The sequence below is a fragment of the Schistocerca piceifrons genome, chromosome X (assembly GCF_021461385.2).
Source record: "Schistocerca piceifrons isolate TAMUIC-IGC-003096 chromosome X, iqSchPice1.1, whole genome shotgun sequence".
NCBI lineage: Eukaryota > Metazoa > Arthropoda > Insecta > Orthoptera > Acrididae > Schistocerca > Schistocerca piceifrons.
This window is the reverse complement of record NC_060149.1, coordinates 311,289,224-311,316,064: the sequence shown is the minus strand read 5'-3', so window position 1 is coordinate 311,316,064 and position 26,841 is coordinate 311,289,224. Positions and strand designations below refer to the sequence as shown.

Sequence of the window (26,841 nt, the reverse complement as noted above, 5' to 3'; positions counted from 1 at the left end):
GATGACCAGATCTATTTCCCGTCGAGCGCGTATGGGACATGATCAGACAACTCCAGTGTCATCCACAAACTGCATTAACCGTCCCTGTACTGACCGACCAAATGCTGCAGTCACGTAACTTCATCCCAAAAACTGACATCCGCCACCTGTACAACACAACACAATGCATGCACGTTTGTATGGTTGGTTTCAACATTCTGGCGGTTACACAGATGGTTAATGTACCAGCATTTCGCTTTTACAATGGCTTATATACCTATGATTTTGCAATGTTGATCACTTAAATATGTTACCTAGACAAATGTATTCCCGAAATTTCTGTACCCCAAATTAATTGTTTTTTGGTGTTGCGATTTTTTTCCTTCAGTGTGGTACTCTCGGTATGTGTGGAGTGGTTGAAGAAATGACGTATTTCATCTTTCGTTGATTCTTTATTTAATATGAGGTACAACTCTAAGCTAGTCTAGTGAGGCGTGGACTGGAAAAAGAGATGTGCGGAGACACTTCACGAAACTGGTAGGTGTGATGCGAAGTATAAAACTTGCGGCAACATTTTAAAGCGTCCAGAAGAGATCGTTCAGATATATGGTCACATCAGGAGCCGTTTGCACTGAATACAATCAAGGAATTGGGAGCCTGTCTGCCCAGTGCTGTGAACCGTGACTCAGTGAATTTACCCCTCTACTTCTGTCAACATTTGTAGCTTTCAGTCATAGAGTGCACCCCTTAGAGATATGTGAAAGTCTCAAGCTTGTGTACCTGACACTATATTTTGGCTAGACAGTACTTTAGTGTAGTCGTGACGTCTGTCCAAGCTGAGAGGTTATATCGTAATTCTGGCGTGTTAAAAGATTTCTTATGGTTTACTACTAACAAAATAAATAAACTGTGTGGAAAAGAAACATTAAACTGTCTCAAAAATATTGAAGCAATAATATTTCACTTGTTACGTAAGTTACAATATATACAAAAAGAGTGTATGCTCACTTTTGCAGCAAAGGAAAATGAGCCTTCAACAGAAAAAAAAACATTTTTATCTCCTTTAAAAGTGAGTGTTATACAATTTTTAGTGCATACTCAAAGCTTTCTTAGCAGTGAGCCTGCTCTTTACTTGATATTGTTTTATTCGTTTTGAAATTGAAACTACTTTGGAATACCCGGCGGGGTTAGGGATTTTCTCTGCCTCGTGATGACTGGGTGTTGTGTGCTGTCCTTAGGTTAGTTAGGTTTAAGTAGTTCTAGGGGACTGATGACCATAGATGTTAAGTCCCATAGTGCTCAGAGCCATTTGAACCATTTGAACTACTTTGGAATATATTTTCCCCGAGTCAAAATTGAACTTAATACTAAGTAGGACTTCGAAAACTAACATTCTTTCCAATATAGAAGAACTATTTTCTTTCTGGTATTTGAGTTAGTAGAAGTTAAGTTTATAATTTTTTAATATAAAAGCAATGAAAATGTTAAAATGGTAACTAAACAAATTTCTTAACTAACTCATGTGTAAATCAGTAATGAAAAACCACTAATAGAGCAAATTCAAATTATAATAGTTTCTTGTTTCATACCTGACAATTTTTTTCAGTTAAGGATCACTCTCTTTAAAGGATCGAAAATTCTATATACAGCGACGCTATTTCTCGTTATATCAAAATGAAATTTGTATTGCACATTTTTCGGTGAAAAACTTGCGATAGTTAGAAACAAACTTTCTTTGCGCCTAAATTAACGAATAACTTCTCAAAATGATTGTGCCGATAATAAGATCATTCTGGTAATTTCCCTATATGTAATCATGAAACTATTTTTACGCCACTGCAGATATACAGCTGACTATGTTTCTCTTCCGAAAAGGTTTTGTAATGACATTGAGAACTTAATTTCATAACTAGCTGTACTACACAAAACTGCTAAATTTCTTGGTCGCTAACTTACCTTTTCATTTACTCGCATGGTTTTTTGTACCGCTCAAACTGTTCCCACATGAGATCCAAGGGTTTCGTTAACTTAACGAACTCGTTTGCTGCAATTAGTAAATAAGGTATTGGCTTTTAACTTCGATGTTTCCGTTAATTACGTGGCATCGCGGCAGTGTAATTACTAACATACATTTCCGTGATGTTACTAGTGGATAACTGGAACATAAGTGGTGGTCGTAGCATATTCCGCTTGGATGGTCTGATACAGTACCTCATCAGAAGTTTGATTACAACGCTGCTCGATGCTCATATATTTATATTGTGGCGCATTTGGGCTATGTTAATCTGCTTTCACAAGTATTCCATCTGTGGCCTATTGAAACAGACAACTCAGCAAATGCCTGAATTGATTTTGCAAAGCAGCAGAAAAACATAAACCTGGATAAAAGAGCATGGGTTTGGACCGGATCCTCCCATATGAGTCCAGTTACGCCAACTTGCTCACTTAGTTACAAATCTCAAACTATTAACAAACTTTGTCACTTTTCATATCTTTACACGGCAAATCTTTTCAACGAGCAAAACGACACAGCTGGATAAATTCTACACTCATACACACTCATCATTTCATATATTATATTTATTATTGAAGATGGTCACCTGGTACTTAATGCGATCAATGAAAACATTACAATTCTACAACGTTCAATTTTAAATAATGTTGTATTTCATTTACTTCTTCAATAGTTATTACTGTCTTATATCTATATATCTACATCCGTGGTCACTTTACCCAGAGTATGCGTATTACGAAGAGCGCAGTCAGATGTGATCCTACACTTGTGTACAATGCAGTGGTCTTTTAATCTATAAGTTTATATATCCTGTAAAAGTTGTTGATCAAAAACTGAATACATTAAACCCTGTGACTGACGAGCATTGTCTGGATGGAACAGTAGACGTGTCTCCAACAACCATGAAGGCGAATAACTACTGCGGCAGGAAAAGATGGTAAGGTGCCTCTCAGTCTACAGTACCACACAGCTAGCGAAAGTAGAAGCGGAGCAGGTACACAGACATCTCTCGCCAGGAATTTTTTGTTGTTGAAATCAGATAATAGTGAGATTAAAGTTGCATGCCACGTGAAGATTTGTTATTTGGCGAAAATTATACTGCCTGAAAAAAAATAAAAATAAAATTAAAAATTAAGCACGTAAAAGGGGAGGAAGAAACAAAATGAAACTTCGCTGGTTGAGGTAATATGTGATGTTATTTCAGTGATTACAATGTCGAGCCGAATTTAGAAAGGACGTGGCAATATGAACCCACTTGTTAGTATGGCGTTGCACTCCCTCCGGCCTGGTCGGACTCACTGATTCGATTGGGAAAGGATTGATAAAACCATTTATCCTCTCCTGAGGCAAGCTGGCCTACAGCTGTTGTAACAGGCCCTAGATATCCTAGACAATGGCACTGGGTCGGATTTGGCGTCAGAGCTGGCCCCACCCATGTTCTATTGGGGGACAGGTCTAGGGTTCTTGCTGGTCATGGGAAAGCCTCAACATGACACACATAGTTCATAGAGACACTTGCCATGTGTGGACCAGCGTTTTCCTGTCGGAAAATGGCAGCCGATACCGTCGTATGAGAACGTAGGATGTAGGATGTCAGAGACGTATCGTTGTCTCGACAGAATTCATTCAGTCAGTATCAGCAGTGACCTCGAGTGATACCCGATCCGCTCTGTGTCTACAAAACATAGGAAGAAAGGTGCCTCAACCCAGGTCACTGCCATTCTCGCCGACAGTGGTTACCTGGGGTAGTGCAGAGCCGCTACTCGCCGCTAAACACAATGCAACGCCACTCATCAGCAGTCCATCCTTCCAAATTACTGCAGCAACCTAACAAATCGTTTGTGTAGCGGTGTTAACAGTAGTCTACGCGTGGGACGGTAGTTTCGGAGGCCAGTTGGTGTTAGTCTCCGATCAATGGTACAGGATGATACAGAATGTTTCAGGGAGTCCAGTACTTGTTCTTGGATGGCAGACTCAGGTGTGAGGACGTTAAGATGTGCTTTGCGCTCAATACGGCGACCTTCCCTTGCGGTGATCAGACATTGTCGGTCGGAACCTTGACGATGAGTATGCCTGCTCTCATGTTCCTATACAGTCCAACATCGGGCAACTGTCACATCCGAATGCACCACAGATCTGGATATCGCATAATTCGATCATCTGGTCAAATTGAGACCCACAATGAGGTCCCTTTCAAACTATCAGCTGCTGATAACGCTGTCTCATACGAGTAAGCAACTTCTCCGTTTTCTTCACAGTGATCGCTCAACATCTGTCGCTTATCACACCATTTGTCTATCCTACTACGCCTGGCAACAACAGTTGATATGAACAAAACTAATATACTTCGGTGCCGTTCTGCCTGTCACAGCGAAATGGAATTTCAATCATTTAGATAACCGCCAATGGTGTGTGTGTGTGTGTGTGTGTGTGTGTGTGTGTGTATGTGTATGTGTGCATGTGTGTGAGTGTGTAATCTGACCATGTCTCCTAGGCGTATTGTATTGAGTATTTAAACCGGGGACATAAACGATCGAGAAGTTTTGTGCCGCCGTAGCCCTCAGTGGTTCACAACCCCACAACAGGCCACAGAAGTCCACACACCCCACCGCCCCCCCCCCCCCCCCCCCGCACCGAACCCAAGGTTATTGTGCGGTTCGGCCCCCAGACCCCCTCCCCCCATCGGGAACGTTTCATACCAGACGAGTGTAACCACAAATGTTGGCGTGGTTGAGTAATTATGGTGTACGCGTACGTGGAGATGGTGTTTGTTCAGCAATCGCCGACATAGTATAACTGAAGCGGAATAAGGGGAACCAGCTCGCATTCGCCGAGATAGATGGAAAACCGCCTTAAAAACCATCCATAGGGTGGCCGGCACACCGGACCTCGACACTAATCCACCGGGCCTTCCCGCTCGGGCATATCTTCTAGGTGCTTTTCACATTTATTTTTCAGGCAGTGTACAGGAGGTGTTTGGAAAGTCTGTGCAAAAATGAAAACTACTTATGTGTTTGGGGCAATCCTTTTCTATTTTTCGACAGTCTCCTTTTAGACTTACACACTTCGTCCAACGCTGTTCTAGTTTGTTGATCCATTCTGAATAATAGGAATTGTCCAAGTCTGCAAAATAGCTATTACTTGCTGCAATCACCTCCTCGTTTGAATAAAATCTTTGTCCCGCCAGCCATTTCTATAAACTGGGGAACAAATAGTAGTCTGAGGGAGCCAATTCTTGAGAATAGGGGATATGTGAAACGAGTTGGAATCCTGTTTCCATTAATTTTGCGACCACAACTGCTGAGGTGTGTGCTGGTGCATTGTCGTGTTGGAAAAGGACTTTTTTGCGGACCAATCGCCGGCGTTTTTCTTGCAGCTCGGTTTTCAAACTGTCCAATAACGATGAATAATATGCACCTGTAATAGTTTTACCCTTTTACAGATAGTCGATGAGGATTATCCCTTGTGAATCCCAAAAGACAGTCGCCATAACCTTTCCGACCGAAGGAATGGTCTTCGCCTTTTTTGGTGCAGATTCTCCCTTGGTAACCTATTGTTTAGATTGTTGTTTGGCCTCAGGAGTATAGTAATGTGCCCATGTTTCATCCACAGGGACGAAACGACGCTTAAAGTCCTGCGGATTCTTCCTGAACAGCTGCAAACCATCCTTGCAACACTTCACACGATTGTGTTTTTGGTCAAGCGTGAGCAATCGCGGAACCCATTTTGCGGATAGCTTTCCCATGTCTAAATATTTATGCTAAATATTATGTGCCCGTTCGTTCGAGATGCCCACAACACTAGCAATGTCATGCACCTTAACTCTTCTGTCATCCATCAGCATATAATGGATTTTATCAATGGTTTCTGGAGTCGTAACCTCCACAGGGCGTCCAGAACGTTCAGCATCACTTGTGCCCATATGGCCACTCCGAAAATTTTGAAACCGCTTATAAACTGCTCTAATCGAAGGTTTTTTTTTTGTTTTTTTTTTTTTTTTTTTTTTGGTGGTGGTGGTGAAGTCTGATCAACTTCGTTGATTTTTACTTCTGTAGGGAATGGAAGGGGTAAAAATTTTCTCTTTATTTATTTATTCTTCTTTCAGCTTTAGTTTGGGCACACAGAAGGGTCCTTTAACTCGCTGCTTTTGGTGTGTGTTGGAAAACATGTGTGTGGAAGTGCTAAAGGACTATATGTCCTTAAATTATGGAGAATTACGTAGGGATATCATTTACAGAGGCTCAAATACTATCGCCTTCGGTACTTTATATTTGTGGTTGCGTAAGGGTTCTACCGTACCTACTGTGGTGAGTTGTGGTGTACTGTCACGTATCATGTCCAACTTCCGAAATAAGGTTCATGCCTTCTCCTTGACCTTGTCTGAGAGGTAAGAATAATCGAAGGTGCAGAGTCACCATAATGTTTATCAAGCTTCTCTTTAGTCTCCTGAGGCGTTTTGCTTTTCACGTGTTTAACCACCACACGAAATTCTTTTTCGTCCATTTTTTGACAATCACTCGACTTCCTTGATTCACACGAATGTCAAACACAAAGAAATACACCAATATGGCTGAAACTTGGTGTGCGCTCTTTCCAAAGATGCTACTAACTAAACATGACCTGGATACGCGCCAGTGGTGCCATCTCTCGGACTTTTCACGGACTTTTCAAACGCCCCTCGTATTTATATTTATTTGTGCAACGCACCACTGCGCCTGCAGCGCGTAGGGTATGCAATACCACATACGAACGAGCTGTTGCGATTTGCCTTTGCCTCAGGCGCCGGGACTGCGTCTTGAAAGGCAGGAGCCTGGAATTACTTGCAGAGGATTTCGGTTAGGTGTTGTAGCGTTGTGGCAAATGACATAGAGTACTTGATGACTATGTTGAGTTATAAAACAAGATGTTCTTACCTGGACGTGTAGAGTATTCACATACCGATTCACAAGACAATTTATCATTATACATAAATGTTTTAATGTACAGTATGCGTGTGTACTTAGCTGAGCACTCAATCCATCTGACCGTCATGCAGGGGGCCCGGGATCGTTTTTCTGGCGGGTTAGGGATTTTTTCCGCTCGGGGACTGGGTGTTATGTTGTCCTCATCATCATCTCATCATCATCGACACACAAGACACCCAATGCGGCGCCAACTGAAAAGTCTTGCAGTTCCGAACTTCAGCAGGTGGGGACTCCCGGCCGTCAATGCCATACGGTCATTTCATTTGTGTGTGTGTGTGTGTGTGTGTGTGTGTGTGTGTGTTCTGTTGTTAACCGCCATTGTCAACCTTGCTATGTAGTGTTTGATGTGTCGCTTACAGTAGTATGCACGTTGTTACAGAAGACGGTCCGCGGCAAGGTGATAGCAATCCGGCGGGAGGACCAGTCAGTATGGGAACGACGCGCTCCGCTGGCGCCAACCAACGTGCGACGTCTAGTTCGCGCCGGCGTCAAAGTTATCGTGCAGCCGTCAAATCGGCGCGCCTACCCTATGCAGGTATCATGTTTCTCATTGGACAATTTATCCATATTTTCTATGTCTTTTCATTTCTAGCCTATACCCAAAGCCATTACGCTGTTCACTCGTGCTCTCCCACCGTTTGCTTTAGAGAGAACGATCGTACACTGATCCTGGTTCACACGTGTTCGCACCGGTATAAACCAGGCTTGACACAAATGCATTGCGATATTCAGCAACAGTGGTGGCTTACCCACCGTAATTAGAGTGGCGTCCAGTTCACGACTGACAAGGAGACGGCACGACCGTGGGGTCCGGGATTTGTCCGAAATTTTGTGTGGTGAAAGAGGACCCCTAACACCTCACGTGGTTAAAATATTAGGACGCACTACTAGGAAAATCCCGAGAAAAATCGATCCAAAGTTTCTTAGTTGCCTTGTGAGTATAAAATGTTAGTCCATTGCCGAGCCGCCGGCTGGCCTACATGGTTAGCGGTCGGACCCTTACGCCAGAGGTCTCGGGTGCGATTCCTCCTCTGGCACTTTTTTTTCTTCTGTTGCTTGCAAAATTGCAGCGCATTGTTACAGGAGAATGGTGAAATTGATTCCCGGGATGACTGTATAAAAATTCATTCTATAATTCACCATCAGTTATCGTCACCAATATTCCGAGATATGATTCAATATAAATGTAAATAAATTATACACAACTGCAACCAGTCACTTTTTCATTAATAATGCTTTATTACATTAACCGGTTTTCGAACCCTTTCAGGTTCATCTTCAGATGATTTCGGCAGAATCCGGGAAGTTACATCATTACTGGTAGTAGCATAATGCTGGGTGCTGGTTCTATGGCAGAGAGATGGGTCACTTCAATGTATCGCCATGACTATACCTTATCTTTCGATATCGATGTAAATTTAGTTTTTACTTACTGCGACAGTATAGGCGGCTTTTTTCGTATCTATCTGCCTCCATTTTGATGTCCAGAACACTTTCACACGAACTATATTAGTTCACACTTTAACAGTGACACTTTACCAGCATCCAGCATGCGCTTTACAACTGTTGCTTATAACAAAGATCTTGACAGAGAGATATGGCATAAGCCTACTTTGTACAGAGATGTAATTTGTTGTTCTTTACATGTGTTAAAATCGATATAAGGGCAAGTTTTTCCATTAGAATGTTGATAACATGAGAGCACTAGAGAAAATAATAATAAACTACTACAAGAATAAATTTCAGGTGATCTGTTATGTTATTTCTATTTGTATGTTACAGGCATTTTTTTTTTATTTTTTTTTTTATTTACATGACTCCCTAGGAAACAATAATACAGAGTTATTGGTTCTGCAGTGAGGTGCGGTTGTCTGTATTACTAGGACCTGTATATTTAAATTAATAACAAATCTTCAGATGAAATGTTGGCTTATTTCTGTTGTTACGTTAACGTGATCTGGAGTATTATCAAGGGCAGATTTTGTTTATTTTAACTAAAGGTATATGTATAAGAGTTAAAGTGTTTGTAATGGATTAAAGCTGTTTGAATGACTGCACATTTAATATTTTAAAAATCATGAACAAAAGATTCTTTAACTGTTGACTTATTTTTATTCTAACATTAGGGTGATCTGGGATATTGGTAAAGGCAGCTTATGTTTGTTCCAGCTAGAATTAATATGTATAAAGTACTGATTTATGTTAGCAATGTAGGGCTTTAACATTTAGAGATATGGTACATGTCTTATTGTGTGGTAGTATATTACATTGACACCATTGTGGTTAGGATGTAAGGTGAAGGGGGTGAGTCATTGGGAGGGGGGGTTTGGGGAGCCGGTGTAGGATTTATTGGGTGGTTACTTGTTTTGAACTAGTAGATCTTCAAAGTTCTGAAGGAAGAATTTGTTTCTTAGTTCAGTTTGATCATTGAGTAGGTTGTCAGGTGCTGTATTTGTGTAGACAAATATTTCAATTTCTTCAAGAAGGTCAAGTATTGTGCCTTTGTTGGCAAAGTGTAGTATTCGGAGATTCTGTTCTATGTTGTTTGCAGAATGATTGTGTTGGGCAAGATGTGAGGCAAAGCTGGACTTGTTCAGGTTGTTAAGACGGAGTGCATCCATGTGTTCTTTAAATCTTGTTGTGAAGCTTCTACCAGTTTGTCCAATGTAGAAGCTTGGACATGAGTTGCAAGTGAGCTTGTATACACCTGACTTTTGATATTTTTGTATAGTGGTTTTGGTGCTGTGTATGATTTTATTTTGTACTTTGTTGTTGGTGAAGAAACTTATTTTTATGTTGTATGTCTTGAAGAGGTTGGCAATTTGGTGAGAAATCTTCCCTAGGAAAGGCAGGCTAACAAATGTGGTTTTCTTGTTTGTGGGTGGTTGTTCAGCAGTTGGTTGATTTAGTTTTGCTGTATGGATCAGTTTATCTATTATTGCAGGGTTGTACCCATTGGTGGAGGCAATTGATTTAATAATTTCTGTTTCTTTTTGTCTTTCATTTGTGTCCATTGGGGTTTTCAGCATGCGATTACCCATTGTTCTGAAGAATGCTTTTTTATGTTGGTCTGGATGGCAAGAGGATTTGTGTATGGTAACATTGGTGGTTGTTGGCTTTCTGAAAATTTGAAATTTATGCTTCTGATTTTTATTTGAGATTGTTAGATCAAGATAGTTAATACCTTCTGGTGTTTCATGTTCTACTGTGAATTGGATTTTATTGTGTATTTTATTAAGTTCTTTGGCTAGATTATCTATTTCTTCTGTTGCTCCATTGAACAGAATGAGTGTGTCATCAACATAGCGTTTGTAATAAAGCAGCTTATCTTTTAGTTGTGTTTGGGACCTGAAAAAGTTATTTTCAAGGTTATTGATGTATATGTCTGCTAGCAGGCCTGCAAGACTACTACCCATTGCCAGTCCATCTTCCTGAATGTAAAACTTGTTGTTGAACAGGAAGTAGTTGTGTGACAGTATGAGTTCTAGGATCTCTATGAGTTCATAGATTTCTGCTCTCCCCATTGTCCCATGTTTCAGTAAGTTATTTCTTATTAAACTAATTGTTTCCTTGACGGGTATGTTTGTATATAGGTTTACTATGTCAAGAGATGCAAATTTAGCTGTGACTGGAATGAGGATATCTTTTATACTATTGATGAGCTCATAACTGTTTTTAATGGAGTAGTTATTTTCAAATACATATGCCTTGCGGATAATATCATTAAGTTTTTTGGTGATTTTATAGCTTGGGCTATTGATAGAGTTCACAATGGGACGTATCGGACATTCTGGTTTGTGGATCTTAGGCTGTGATCTCAGTTTTGGTGCTGAAGGGTTCATCACTATACAGTGCTTTGCTTCTAATGGTGTCAACAAGAATTTGCAGTTTTTAAGTAACTTTTTAATTTTATCATGGAATTTGGGAGTAGGGTCATGTGCTATTTCCTTTATATTATTCTTTCTGAAGAATTCACAAGTTTTGCTAATATAGTCTGATTCATACATGACAACAGCTGTGTTACCTTTGTCTGCTCTGACAATGAGGGCATTTTCAACTGAAAGTTTCTTATTTATGTCACATAATATCTTATGTTCAGTATTCAACTTATTGTACATTTTGTTCTGGTGAATGTTTCTCATAATGATGTTGTTTGCCTTATGAGCTACAGCATTTTGTTCATTGTGTTTTAGTTTAGCTGCTGTACATGCAATTTTTGTGTTAACTATGAGGTCTTTAATGTTGCTTTTATTTAGTGAGGGGGCAATGTTGTGCTTAAGGCCTTTGTTTAACAGCTTTAATTCATTACTACTGAAGCATATTTCTGTAGTATTTATCACTTTATCAAAAAACTTATGTTCCATTTCAGAAGAGATACTGGGGGAACTCACTGCATTCTTTGAAATTAGAGTATTTATCTTTTTCTCATGTCTATGTGAGATGATAATACGTTCTTTGTTTACATATATATTGACATAATCTAGGAAGACCATGAAGACATGAGCAACAAGTTTATGGCTAAGTTCTAAGTGCATACTATACAGCCTTGAATTGAGCAGATCTTTCTTTTTGTAAAGAGACCTGATTTCAGTTTTTAACCAAATAATTTCACATCGTGCTTTTGCTATCTTGGCTGACATACTTTGACTCGTTATTTTTATTCTGATATAATTTGGAGTCACGTTTTCTGAGAGACATTTTTTGTTAAATCTTATTGCAAGGATTGTTTTCGTTAGTTTAAGTTTACATTGCCGAAATTCGCGCATTGTTCTAATTACCTGGCGTGGTATCAACAGATTATGCTTATCCATTACGGATATTTTAGAACCGTGACTGTATATTAATGTAAATAAATTATACACAACTGCAACCAGTCACTTTTTCATTAATAATGCTTTATTACATTAACCGGTTTTCGAACCCTTTCAGGTTCATCTTCAGATGATTTCGGCAGAATCCGGGAAGTTACATCATTACTGGTAGTAGCATAATGCTGGGTGCTGGTTCTATGGCAGAGAGATGGGTCACTTCAATATATCGCCATGACTATACCTTATCTTTCGATATCGATGTAAAATCATACACAGCACCAAAACCACTATACAAAAATATCAAAAGTCAGGTGTATACAAGCTCACTTGCAACTCATGTCCAAGCTTCTACATTGGACAAACTGGTAGAAGCTTCACAACAAGATTTAAAGAACACATGGATGCACTCCGTCTTAACAACCTGAACAAGTCCAGCTTTGCCTCACATCTTGCCCAACACAATCATTCTGCAAACAACATAGAACAGAATCTCCGAATACTACACTTTGCCAACAAAGGCACAATACTTGACCTTCTTGAAGAAATTGAAATATTTGTCTACACAAATACAGCACCTGACAACCTACTCAATGATCAAACTGAACTAAGAAACAAATTCTTCCTTCAGAACTTTGAAGATCTACTAGTTCAAAACAAGTAACCACCCAATAAATCCTACACTGGCTCCCCAAACCCCCCCTCCCAATGACTCACCCCCTTCACCTTACATCCTAACCACAATGGTGTCAATGTAATATACTACCACACAATAAGACATGTACCATATCTCTAAATGTTAAAGCCCTACATTGCTAACATAAATCAGTACTTTATACATATTAATTCTAGCTGGAACAAACATAAGCTGCCTTTACCAATATCCCAGATCACCCTAATGTTAGAATAAAAATAAGTCAACAGTTAAAGAATCTTTTGTTCATGATTTTTAAAATATTAAATGTGCAGTCATTCAAACAGCTTTAATCCATTACAAACACTTTAACTCTTATACATATACCTTTAGTTAAAATAAACAAAATCTGCCCTTGATAATACTCCAGATCACGTTAACGTAACAACAGAAATAAGCCAACATTTCATCTGAAGATTTGTTATTAATTTAAATATACAGGTCCTAGTAATACAGACAACCGCACCTCACTGCAGAACCAATAACTCTGTATTATTGTTTCCTAGGGAGTCATGTAAATAAAAAAAAAAATAAAAAAAAAATGCCTGTAACATACAAATAGAAATAACATAACAGATCACCTGAAATTTATTCTTGTAGTAGTTTATTATTATTTTCTCTAGTGCTCTCATGTTATCAACATTCTAATGGAAAAACTTGCCCTTATATCGATTTTAACACATGTAAAGAACAACAAATTACATCTCTGTACAAAGTAGGCTTATGCCATATCTCTCTGTCAAGATCTTTGTTATAAGCAACAGTTGCAAAGCGCATGCTGGATGCTGGTAAAGTGTCACTGTTAAAGTGTGAACTAATATAGTTCGTGTGAAAGTGTTCTGGACATCAAAATGGAGGCAGATAGATACGAAAAAAGCCGCCTATACTGTCGCAGTAAGTAAAAACTAAATTTACATCGATATCGAAAGATAAGGTATAGTCATGGCGATACATTGAAGTGACCCATCTCTCTGCCATAGAACCAGCACCCAGCATTATGCTACTACCAGTAATGATGTAACTTCCCGGATTCTGCCGAAATCATCTGAAGATGAACCTGAAAGGGTTCGAAAACCGGTTAATGTAATAAAGCATTATTAATGAAAAAGTGACTGGTTGCAGTTGTGTATAATTTATTTACATTAATATACAGTCACGGTTCTAAAATATCCGTAATGGATAAGCATAATATGATTCAATATGCCTGGTTTGCCTCAAAATTATCAGAAACTCAAAACATTTTCGTAGATGTTAATGGGGCATATTTTTGAGCAGACTTATTGCAAACGCCCTGTGACTGTAAAAAATCCACTTTTATATGTTGCGCAAGATGTCGCACAAATTATTGCTTTGCTTGGTTTTATGATAATTACCACTGCAGATCTTGTTTATAATTATTATATGTATAAAAACTGAATGTCTCCCAATCGAATTTGTTATTCTGATTAAAAACCCAATGATTCTCCTTATATACTTTACAATGAAAAATGGAAAACCCACCGCCATGAATTGTGTTGTTGGACAAAAAGAAAATAATTTTTATTCAATAATGTAACTAATTTGTTAAAGATAATGTAGGTTTGGGAAACTTTCTGAATCATTGGTGGAATAACAAATGAAAATTAAACAGAAGAAAAAAGAGTGCCAGAGGCGGAATAGAACCCGAGACCTCTGGGGTAAGAGTCCGAGCCCTAAACATCTTTTTTTTTCTCAATTTTGTTCCTTGTTGATCGTTGTGTTTGTTCGTTGCGGACGTCACATGACATCCAGTCAAGTTCGTTTGTTGATCGTTTCACTCAGGTTTTTTTTATTACAGAGGCCAACCCGCTCTCTGACCGAACACGCTGAGCTACCGTGCCGGCTAAACATCTAGGCCAGACGATGGCTCGACAATCGACTAACATTTTATACTGATAAGGCACCTAAGAAACTTTGGATCGATTTTTCCTGGGATTTTCCGGGTAGTGCGTCCTAATATTTTAACCACGTGGGGTGTTAGGGGTCCTCTTTCACCACAAAAAATTTCGGACAAATCCCCGACCCCACGCTCGTGCTGTCTCCTTGTGAGTTGTCATTCAGGAAAATAATACTCGACTCCCCATGTTTGGGCTAGTGTACGAAGGATACAGCCCTTACACTGTGCACTAAACAATATATCCTGACAACATACGTACCACAGGTGATATGACGTACCCGTTTGAGATAGTTACAGGCCATCGTTGACCTCCAGATTGTGCTTTTAAATCAAGGGGAGGCAATACTACCGACTGTTGCTGGTCTACATTATAGTGAACCGTTCTGCATCCTGCGTTGTTATATGTGAGCATCCCACAGCGTACTGACGTTCTGAATGCAAGAGGCTGGATATCACATAAGCTAAAACCACCTACAGGCAACGCCGGTCTAAACCTCGACATCTATATCTACACATTCCGAAGGTGCACAGCGGATGATACGAGGGTTGTAACTTAAATAGTGGCAACTATTTATTCACAACCGATACAAAAGAGTTACACGTTTGCACCTGTTACTGTCCAAAGTAGTCACCAGCGTTATGTAGAACCCGTTGCCAGCGATGTGGAAGGCGTAGTATACCTTTAGTAGAGCCTGTTCTGTTGATGGTGCGAATGGAGCAGTCTACTGCCTGTCGAATCTCTGGAACAGTTCTGAAGCAATAGCCACGAAGTGGTTCCTTCATCTGCGGAATCAAATCAAAGTCACAAGGACTTAAGTCCGGGCAGTATGGTGGATGGTACACTACTTCCCAGTCCCATCGACCGAACAGAGAAGCCACAGCTTGCGCTGTATGCGCCCGCGCATTGTCGTGCAGAATGATGAGTGGGTTGCGCGTGGGCGAGCTTACGAATCGTATGGCGTCGATCACTGTCCGCTAACGCGGCAACAGCATGCACTTCTTCTTCAGAGATGCTAGGACGACCTGCCCGATACTTGTCTGCCACAGTTTGCCGACCTTCGTTGAAGGCTTTTACCCAACGTGCCACTGTTCTGTGCGGCGATGCCGATTCCCCGCACGCCTCTTGAAGACCTTGATGACACTGTCGTGCTGTACGACCTCTGGCAAATTCAATCTTGATCCAACTCCGTTGTTCCTGTTTCGAAAACATAGCGACATCGTTACGTTGGACCGACCGCTCACAAGTGATTGTGTTTCCCTCGATTGTGCTCACGTCGGTGACGTGGGACGGGCTATCAGCGACAATAGTAGATTCCATTGCATAGTGTCTCCACAGCAGTGTTGCCACTATTTAAGTTCCAACCTACGTATTTTGTACCACTAATAGTGATTCCCTGATTTTTTTCCGTTGTCTTCGTGGTTCTTACGCGAGGCGTGCGTTGGTGGCTGTGAAATCGTTCTGTCACAGATGACGATCCTCTTAACTTCCTCAATAGTGTTTCGCGAAGAGAACGTCTTCTTCCTTACAGGGATTCTCATTTAATTCACGGAGCATTTCTATAATAGTCGTGCGTTGACTGAACTTACTCCTAACAAATCCAGGAACGCACCTCTGAGTTTCTTCGAGGTCTTTCGTTAATTGGACCTGGTAATAATTCCAAACACTAGAGCAGCACTCAAGAATGGGTCACTCAGATGTTCAGTGCGCTGTCTACTTTATAAATGAGCTACAGTTTCCCAGAAGTCTCCCAATAAACCGAAATCGATCCTTCATCTTCCTTACTACCGAAATTACGTGCTCTTTCGATTTCATTTCGCTTTGCAACATTACTCCTAATTATTTAATCGACGTAACTGCGTCATTCAGCACACCACTAATACTGTATCCCATCATAACAGGACTTATTTTCCTATTCAACTGCATTATCTTACATTTTTCCTGCCTTTAGAGCAAACTGCCATTCATTACACAAATAGAAATTCTGTCCAAGACATCCCCAATCCTCCTACAGTCACACAATGACGATATTTCCCGTATACTACAGCGTCATCATCATCAAACGGTTGCAGACTGCTGCTCACCCTGTCCGTCAGATCGTTTATGAATGTCGAGAACAAGAGCCCATTTATCATATTCTGTCCTTCCGAAATAATATATTGGGTTCTATTAATCAAAAAGTATCCGAGCCATTCACATATCTGAGAACCTATTCCTAACGCTCGGACCTTTGTTAACACTCTGCGAAGTGGCACTGTGCCAGAAGCTTTAAGGAAATCTAGGAATATTAAATCTGTCAGTGGCCCTTATCCATGATTCATAGATAGCGTGCGTGAAAAGGGCAAGCTGAGTTTCACAAGAGCAATGCTTTTTAAATACGTGCTGACTTGTGAACAGAAAGTTTTCTCTCACAAGGAAATTTATTATATTCCAACTGAGAATACAGTATGTTCAAGAATTCTGCAGCAAACCGATGTTAAAAATATTGGTCTGTATCCGTGTTTCGTCGTACCCGTATAATCGGTGCCACGTTTTACAACGTTGTCGCGGCTCATTTAGCGAAAAAATGATCCACATGATTCGCGTACCATGGCTGTGAAAGATATCACAGCTTATGTGCGTGAATATATTCGCACTCCAGTCAGTCGATACCACTAGTCTTTCGTTTCACGGCCAGAAATTCGGCTGTTTTTCGTCGCACAGTCTGTTCACAGCACCAGTTACTTTCGATTCTGTTGCGCATTGGCGGAAATGGCGTCATCATGTAACGAAACTGGTTCAAATGGCTCTGAGCACTATGGGACTTAACATCTGAGGTCATCAGTCCCCTAGGCTTAGAACTAATTAAGCCTAACTAACCAAAGGACATCACACATATCCATGCCCGAGGCAGGATTCGAACCTGCGACCGTAGCGGTCGCGCGGTTCCAGACTGAAGCGCCTAGAACCGCCTGTAACGAAACTTGTAAACCTTGTTGCGTCAAAAATATTCATGTCGCTCACGAGATCGTTAGTGAATTACTGAAGTACTTTAATTCTGACTTACTGTATCCTCTTTCTAAGAGATAATAGTAGTGTATTCTAGCTACCTGGAAAACATTGTTCAGATATATTTGATTTTATGCTACGTGAGTTACTGACTAGCGTTAAGTTAGGTGTACGTGCCTGTTGGTGAAGCATTCCTTTGCACGAGTATGCCAACTGACTGGAAACCACGTTCTGGTTCCGCACCAGGGACAGTGTGTTGACGTATCCCCGATATAAGAGACCGAAACCGAAAGCGCCCAGTTATCTAAGCAGCTTCAAAATCTGTATCTTCATTGTAGCGTAAATCCTAAAGAGACCAAATCAGGCCAGAACACGGAAAAAGTAGGTGATATCATTCTATGCATATCAGTATTTCGTTAACTTGTATCTCGGATGCGTGTATGCATGTTCAAAAACTGACCGCTTCAATATAAGAATCTGATATTCAAATGAGTTCTACTCTTTGAGAACCGAGTAACATATGACTGAATACATTTTCCAAAGGCATTTGTACGATTAAATACAAAAAGGAATTTTGCTTACTTCCACAGCGGTGCGGATATACGCTAACATGACCGCCACTGTGTTCCATAGATTGTGCATAAACACGCTTGAGACAAGCAATTTACATTTGGCGGATATTTTTCAAGTGGCATGGAGAAACTGAACCGCTGATAGCTATATTTTAAGAATCTTGGAGCAAAAGTTTACATTACCTAACTGCAAGACAATACAATGAGATTTTATGCTGCACGAGCCACTTGGACGTGGCTGAAAAATGTATCGTATAGATCTCTCTATTTACGTCTGTTATTAAATGTCAGAATCACTATTGAGGACGCTTTCTGTTTTGTTTATGCAAGGAGATCTTTTATAATTCCTCCATAAACAGATATGACAGAGGATATACAGGTTGGTCAGAAACAGCGCGAAAAGTTTATGAGGGTAAACAGTCTTTAATGTCGCTGAGCAGCAGTCATACAATAATTTTTAAATGAGCACACCGCCATTTGACTGTATTGTTCTTTATTTAATTACTACTCAGATTTCGGTCTTTTATGATTGAGTTTATGTCGTCAACATATACTGCAGAACATCAAGCTCAAAATTGCCCATAAATTAGAAAAATATTCGCTCCCCACGAAATGCCAGATGTAAGATCATTAAAAACAGGTTTACGTTGGTATATAAAAGATGAACGTATTTCAAGAAAAAAAAAAAACAAAAGCTTATAAGGATGTTGCTGTGGAGGTCTACATCTACATCAGCATGGATACTCTGCGAATCACATTTAAGTGCCTGGCAGTGGGTTCATCGAACCACATTCACAATAATTCTCTATTATTCTACTCTCGAACAGCGCGCGAAAAAAAGTAACACCTCTATCTTTCCGTGCGAGCTATGATTTCCCTTATTTTATTATTATGATCATTTCTTCCTATGTAGGTCAGCGTCAACAAAATATTTTCGCATTCGGAGGAGAAAGTTGGTGATTTAAATTTCGTGAAAAGATTACGCCGCAACGAAAACCGCCTTTGTTTTAATGGTGTCCATCCTAAATCCTGTATTTTCAGTTGAACCGAGTATTCTGCCACAAATCCTACTTCTTTTCTTTGAACTTACATGATATTAGCCGCTAATTATTTCAGTATAAAATTATTGTCAGTTATAAATTCTTTAGTTTAGTTTGTAATTTATTTTTCATTGCGTTCTGCGTATTACTTGTCATCCATAGATGAACTAAATATTATTAATCCAACGTCATCATTTAACTAGGCATTGTAGAACTCTCTTTAAGAATATCAACGAATTAGCTGATCACACTTCAACTTTAATCTCTAATTTATGTTTATCATTTTTCACATCAAGTGAAGGGCAGTATTTAAAGTATATAGCTCTATAGTAATGAACGGAATGAGTGGTATGAAAACTATAATATATTCATGATATTTGTACACGTGGAGAAAGATATACGTCAATGTAGCGTTACATTTTAACATTGGGTCTTACCGTGATTTATATTGTTGCTATGGGGGTTACTCTGATTCACTGGAATAATATCTATAAAAGAGAATGAATACTGAATGACAATTAATTCATGCCTAGAGATGAAACTTTTCCAAAATTTATTATGATCTCATCTTAGTAAACGAAAGGGGGAATAAGAAAACTAAGTCTTATTCATGGTACTTAGACACGCAGAGAAAAATTACGTAATTATGAAATTATATAAGTTGTATAAAAACTTGATGATTGTAGAACCAAGAGGTAGAAGCATATTTACAAAAACGTGCATGTACCCAAATGTAGATGTAATGCTGAGAGCACCAAACACGTATTAAAAACTAAATACTCATCTGCTCATTTCAGTCACACTGTTTCACTTGCATCGTGCTAAGCATTTGAAAATTGGAAAAAAATCGAAGCTTTACTTCAAGTTAAAGGAAAAAATATAAAAGTATTAACGTTCACAGACAAGCCTGACGTATTGGTAAAAGAAGGAAACTGTAATATAGCTGTTAATTTTAACATAAAGGGTACTTGGTGCAGCAATCGATTTGACGATAAACAAAATATAATAAAATGAGGAAGAGCTTAAACGAAATTACCGACACTATCCAAATTAAAATCTCAAACATAGACTGTAAATTTTAATTCTTGTGGTATAGAATATTTTTGTCTTGATGGAAGAGACTGACAATCGTAAGCTCTTAAACGGTACAAAGAATCACTTTCTTTATGGGTTATCTCAATCTGATATTTTATTGCCATATTTAGAATATGTTTTACTCTTAAAAGTATCTGTATACTAATAAATACATTCTTTCCTTGCATGGAAACAGGCATATGCATCAGCGGGCGCCGTTATTCAAGAGGATATTTCGGAGGCATCCGTGATATTCGGAGTTAAGCAGGTTCCGATTGATCAGCTGCTGCCCAACAAGACGTACTGCCTGTTTTCTCACACAATCAAGGCGCAGGAGTCAAACATGCCTCTGCTTGACGCCATATTGGAAAAGGTAGATACAGTAAATAATCTTGTTTCTCGTCTGGTTTTGATCTTAGAGAAGAATACATGAAATGTATTCGCAATTGCGAATATGGACAAGCATCAGCTGTACAATGAAATGACGACAATGAAAATTTGTGCCGGACAGGGACTCATACACGTATGTCCCGCTTATTGCGAGCATTCGCCTTATCATAAGGCTGTCTGATCACGGCTTACGCCCAGACTCAAACTTCCATATGTCATCCACCATGTGCCTACAACCTGTACTTGTACATACATTACGTGTTTTTCAGTACAGGCGCGATATTTTACTTGAAAGTCGCTTGAACCCGTGCCGGAGGATTAACACGATATTGCAGTGGCTGTGTTATTCCGAATTACGATGCATTATTTCTCTGGACGTGTATGCAGTATCGTATTAGAAGAGAATTTTCAGCTTAGTTAGGCAACGAGACATAACGTTCAGCCAACACCTAAACATAATATAATAGACAGTCAAATGAAAACTAGAGAGATGGAAAAAAAGTAAATAAACTGTTTGTTATTTTAAAAGTAATCGCCATAACTGTTGGCACTTTTATCCCACTGTCAGAGAAGACGGTCAGTGCCTTCATGAAAAAATGTTTGCTGTTGTTTACGGAACCATGATTGTGCCCATGCTTGCATCTGTTTGCTCGAAGCAAATCGACAGCCCGTATGTGGCCAAAGTTGTTTCCACCACGCTTGAGAAGTTTTGCTGGGTAGCCCTTACACATCTTTCATACAGCACTGATCTCTCCTCACGCGATTTCCATATTTTTGGAGCCCTGAAGACAGACACTCGTGGCTGTCGATTTGCGTCGGACGAAAAGGTGCAAGTCCACGTATAATCGTGGTTCCGAGGCAATCGCAAACATTTTTCAATGAAGCCACTGACCGTTTAGTCTCACAGAGGGATAAATGTATTAACAACTATGCAAATTACTTCTGAAATTATAAACAGTTTTCTTACTTTTTCCCATCTGTCAAGTTTTCATTTGACTGCCCCTTATGTTTCTTTACATGCATCACAACACTTATTTGCTAATGTGTTGCTGTATGTGTCAACAACATATTCAAAACCGGGTTCAGAGGTTGGACTCTAAAATTACGAAATGTGTTTACATTAACTAAACTCGCGTTTTATGTTCAAACGGTTAAAGCCAGATGGGAGAAAATATTGCCGGGCCTATGCTCTTGCCTGTGGACTGGAGACTGTAAAATTACGACGTTATTCAGCTGTTTTTTAACTGCCTGATCTTCTTTTACCTGCTGTTACATTGCTTTACGTTGTACGTTTTGAGTATTTGACATTATTTTATTTTCTTCGTTTTTCTAATTTTGGATAAACAATCGGATTTTTGTTTTTGTAATGTTGTGTATCCGATTTCATTCTCTGCTTGTTTATGCAGAATATTTTAGCTATCAACTACCCTTTAAAAATAATTAATGATTCTGCACAATTTTGATATTTCGTCGTCTTATTTTCAGTACCACAAGGTCAGAGGTTATAAGACTGAATCTCTTTCTCTAGTATCAGTTTTGATAGTGCTCATTTGAGTGTTTCCTCTTCTACTTATGTACAAGGATTTCATCTACATCTCTGGAACGTCATGGAGGAACCAAAGGACTATTTCTTCTTATGTTTCGTTACAGAACATCCGCCTGATTGATTACGAGCGACTGATGGACGAGTCGGGGCAACGAGTGGTGGCGTTCGGCAAATACGCGGGAGTGGCGGGAATGGTGAACATCCTGCACGGGCTGGGCCTAAGGCTGCTCGCGCTCGGACACCACACGCCCTTCATGGTCAGTCTGCTGCATTCTGCCCATTCTGTTCATTTGCTCCTTGCAATGTAGGCTGTTGCGCTCATAAACATCTTTAGGATTCCAAGAATCTTCTTCGTTTGTTTATTTACCTTCGTTGGGTAGGGTATACGCAATACTCAAGTTCTGGCAATTGACTGTAATGTTTTATTATTCACAACACGATTAAAATTGCGGCGCTTAAGTCATTGCCAAGTTATTACGCAACATAAGCACAGCTGTTAAATGTCCAGTCTTAATAACACGTAATGTAGGAATCAGTGGGCCAAGAACCACAAAATTCTCTTCATACAATCCTGCATCGGGCATGGATGTGTGTGATGTCCTTAGGTTAGTTAGGTTTAAGTAGTTCTAAGTTCTAGGGGACTGATGACCTCAGTAGTTAAGTCCCATAGTGCTCAGAGCCATCTGAACCATTTTTTTCTCTTCATACACGTTTAAAGATGACCATCGCACAACGCATACTAATACACATTTACGGACGACGCAAATAGTAATATTCTACACAGGCTCTTCATTTTCTACTCATTCAGAACACAGTCTGAAGTGAACGGGAATTATGCCCTGTGGAATTCTGCTAGTCTTATTTGACCAGTCCTCTTACACTTTCTTGACAACTTCTCGAATATCTCCATGTTTATACAGGATGTCCTCTGAGAAATAGTCAGTACTCAGAGATGTGATAGGAAAGCTCATTTGAAGCAAAAAACTTTGTATTGGCGTATGCCCTATTCCGGGTGGTTTTCAAAAATGGCTCTGAGCACTATGGGACTTAACACCTAAGGTCATCAGTCCCCTAGAACTTAGAACTACGTAAACCTAACTAACCTATGGACATCACATACATCCATGCCCGAGGCAGGATTCGAACCTGCGACCGTAGCGGTCGCGCTGTTCCAGACTGTAGCGTTTAGAACCGCTCGGCCACCTCGGCCGCCGATGGTTTTCAAAATAGAACACATTTACTATACATTTGTCTTGATCTAGTTGCACACACTATGTTTCTTATTCACGTTTTATTGACGTTTTATTCTAGCCCAGCCTATCTCGTTGCTTTCAGCCTCTTCGCTCGGGATGTACTTGTGCCATTAAACTACCTGTTGAAAGTGTAGCTGTCCATGGTGTGTAGTGATGGAAGCAGTGCGAGGGATTGAGAGTGTATCAGAGAGAAGCAGCGGTTAAACTGTGTTGATCTACATCTCCATCTACACAGATACTCTGCAAATCACATTCAAGTGCCTGGCAGAGAGTTCATCGAACCACCTTCACAGTTGTCTGTTATTCCAATCCCGTACAGCGCGCGGAAAGAATGAACAACTATATCTTTCCGTACGAGCTCTGATTTCCCTTATTTTATCGTTGTGATCGTTCCTCCTTATGTAGGTCGCTGTCAACAAAATATTTTCGCATTCTGAGGTGAAAGTTGGTGATTAGAATTTCGTGAGAAGATTTCGTCGCAACTAAAAACGCCTTTCTTTACTTTGTAAAATGCATGCTTTAATGTTCATTAACTGTTATTCATGAATAAATCTGACAATTTATTAAATAATACAGAAAATAAATAACAATATGTATCAGATATGTTATATCTCGGAAACCATTTATAATAGGGTACAGGTCCATCTGAAGTGTTTTGCTTCAGGTGATCTTTCCTGTCATATACGTGAATAATGACCACTTTTCGTGGGACGCCTTCTAGACTGGACCAACATCTTTATTTCTGATTTACGCTAATGAACTGCTTTGTAAATGCTTATATGTTCGAGTATTATATGTAATGTTTCCACTAATACATTTTAAGAAATATTTAACAACTGTTGCTATGTTGCAGAAGCACTTGACAATGGCACAAGTGCTGAAATTTCAATCGTGTTGTGAATAACAAACCATTACAGTCAATGGCGGAAAGATGACGTCATTCGAAAAATTTATTTTGACTGTGAACCCTAACACAAAGATATTAAAATGAATGCATATTAAAAAAATGGTCTGTGTGTGACCTGTCGTTCCCGGAACACTGTCCATGAGCTCCTCAAATATCCTGCAAAACGCTTCGATTATTAAAGAGTTGTTAAATAACAAAAAGGAATGAGTTTTGGATTTTTACCTGATTTTTTGCCCGAAACCTGCATACACATCAGTTTCCAAACTGCTCGCAGCATAATAAAATTCAGGTAACTCATTCATATACGCTAAAGAGTTGCGAACGCCCTAATACACATTCAGTTAGAGACAAAAGTACAACAGACGTGAGTGGTTAACGCTGTGTCGACAGCATGTGGGCCCAGCGCACAACTACCGCAATTCTTCGATGGCGCGCCAGGCGATCCGCGACGCGGGCTACGAGATCGCGCTGGGGCTGATGCCGCAGTCGATCGGGCCGCTGACGTTCGTGTTCACGGGCAGCGGCAACGTGTCGCAGGGCGGGCAGGAGGTGTTCCAGGAGCTGCCGCACGAGTACGTGCCCCCGGAGATGCTGCCCAAGGTCGCGCGACACGGAGGTAAGCACTGCCTGCGACGGACTACTAACACGTCCAATCAGACTTTGCTATATTTTCAGCAGTTTTTATTACATACTCCAAGAAACGTGGAACTGAAGCAGTCTCTGACAACGAGCTTTCGTTGGACGACTGAAAAATGTACGGGGCAGTCAAATGAAATATTTCTGTTACTGATAAGTCAGAGATATGTACAGTATTTAATAATCATTTCCTGAACATTGCTGATGAATTAAATAAAAACTTAGATTCTGCAGGGAATCATATAACACCATTGAAAAATGTCTTTCTGAGATCGATGCCTGAAATACTCCTCTGTGATACTGACAAGGAGTAGATTGAGTCAATAATTAAATTACTGAAGATTAAGGACTCTCATGGATACGATGGAGTGCCAAGCAGAATATCAAAGTACTGTGCTGCACATATTAGCCCTGTACTTAGCCATATTTGTAACTTTTCCTTTAAGAATGGTCAGTTTCCTGGACGATTAAAGTACTTAGTAAAAAAGCCGCTTCATAAAAAGGGAGAAAGGATGATGTAGACAATTTTAGACCTGTTTCTATGCCATCAGTGTTTGCTAAAGTTATTGAAAAGGCTATGTATGTACGGAAAATTGATGATTTTATATCACATAATTTGCTATCAAATGTCCAGTTCGGCTTAGAAATGGATTAACAACTGAAAATACTATATTCTCTTGTCTCTGGGAGGTACTGCATAGATTAAACAAGAGGTTTCGAACGCTAGGCATGTTTTTTTATTTAAATACGGCGTTTGATTGTGTTGATCACAAAATATTGCTCCAGAAGTTGGGCTGTTAAGGAATACGGGGAGTAGCTCACAACTGGTACATCTCATACTTTAACAACAGACATCAAAAGGTCATTATTCACAGTGTTGAGAATGGCTGTGATGTGGGGTCCGAGTGGGGCACGGCCAAATGAGGGGTTCTTCAGGTATCGGTGTAGGGGCCACTCCTGTTCCTTATTTATGTAAATGATATGGCCTCTAGTATTACAGGTAATTCTGAAATATTTCTGTTTGCTGATGACACTAGCTTGGTAGTAAACGATGTTGCGTGCAACACTGGCTCGGTTTCAAATAGTGCAGTTCATGACATACGCTCATGGATTGGAAAAAATAAACTAACGCTAAATCACAGTAAGATAATGTATCTAACACAAAATTCAACAAAACCTGACGTTTTAATTTCACAGATTGGGCATATTATTAGTGAAACTGAACAGTTCAGATTTCTAGTTCTTCAGATAGATAGTAAACTGTCGTGTAAAGCCCAAGTTCAGGATCTTGCTACCATTTTTACTATTCGGACGGTACCTAAAGTAAGTGATCGTCCGATTCACTTTCTGTCATATGGTATTGTATTTTGGGATAACTGTTCCCATTCTCAAAGGATATTTTTGGCTCAGCAACGGGCAGTTCGGGAAATAAATGGTGTAAGTACGCGAAGCTCTTGTCGACCCCTGTTCACTAGTCTGAGCATTCGGACATTGGCCTCTCAATATATATATATTCTTTACCGTCGTTTCTTGTTAACAACATCAGCTTATTCCCAAGAATCAGCAGCTTTCACTCAGTTAATTCTAGGCAGAAATCCAATCTGAATTTGGATCGCACTACCTTAACTCTTGTGCAGAAAGATGTACAGTATACTGCTGCATCCATTTTTAATAAGCTACCCCAAGAATTCAAAACTCTTAACAGTAATCCTCGCGCTTTAAAACCGAAACTGAAGAGTTTCCTCATGGGTCACTCCTTCTATTCTTTCGTGGAGTTCCTTGAAAACTGAAGCTGATTCCTATGTTATATTGCTGACTGCGTTTACTTAAACTTATGGCTTGACTTTTTTTGGGTCCATGAACATAATATTCTATCTATTATTACTTTTATGTTGTAATTTCATGTACTGATACGTTCCATGACCTTGGAGATTTGCTCCTCTAATTGGACCTACGGAATTAGACGTGTAAATAAATAAATAAAATGAAAACCGAATACACACCACAATGGGACCATAGAATGGTTCCATTCAAAAGTAATCGCCACATGCATTAAGACATTG

The 26,841-nt window shown here is 39.7% G+C and overlaps 1 protein-coding gene across 1 annotated transcript in view; it reads left to right on the top strand.

The window, feature by feature from the left end:
• The window catches only part of LOC124721402 (alpha-aminoadipic semialdehyde synthase, mitochondrial), a 285,169-nt gene that overhangs the window by 61,743 nt on the left and 196,585 nt on the right, over positions 1–26,841 (top strand). The window contains exons 3-6 of the mRNA XM_047246342.1: positions 7,337–7,492; positions 20,243–20,419; positions 22,087–22,239; positions 24,533–24,758. Coding sequence (XP_047102298.1) covers positions 7,337–7,492; positions 20,243–20,419; positions 22,087–22,239; positions 24,533–24,758 — 712 coding nt within the window. The remainder of the gene's footprint in view (positions 1–7,336; positions 7,493–20,242; positions 20,420–22,086; positions 22,240–24,532; positions 24,759–26,841) is intronic.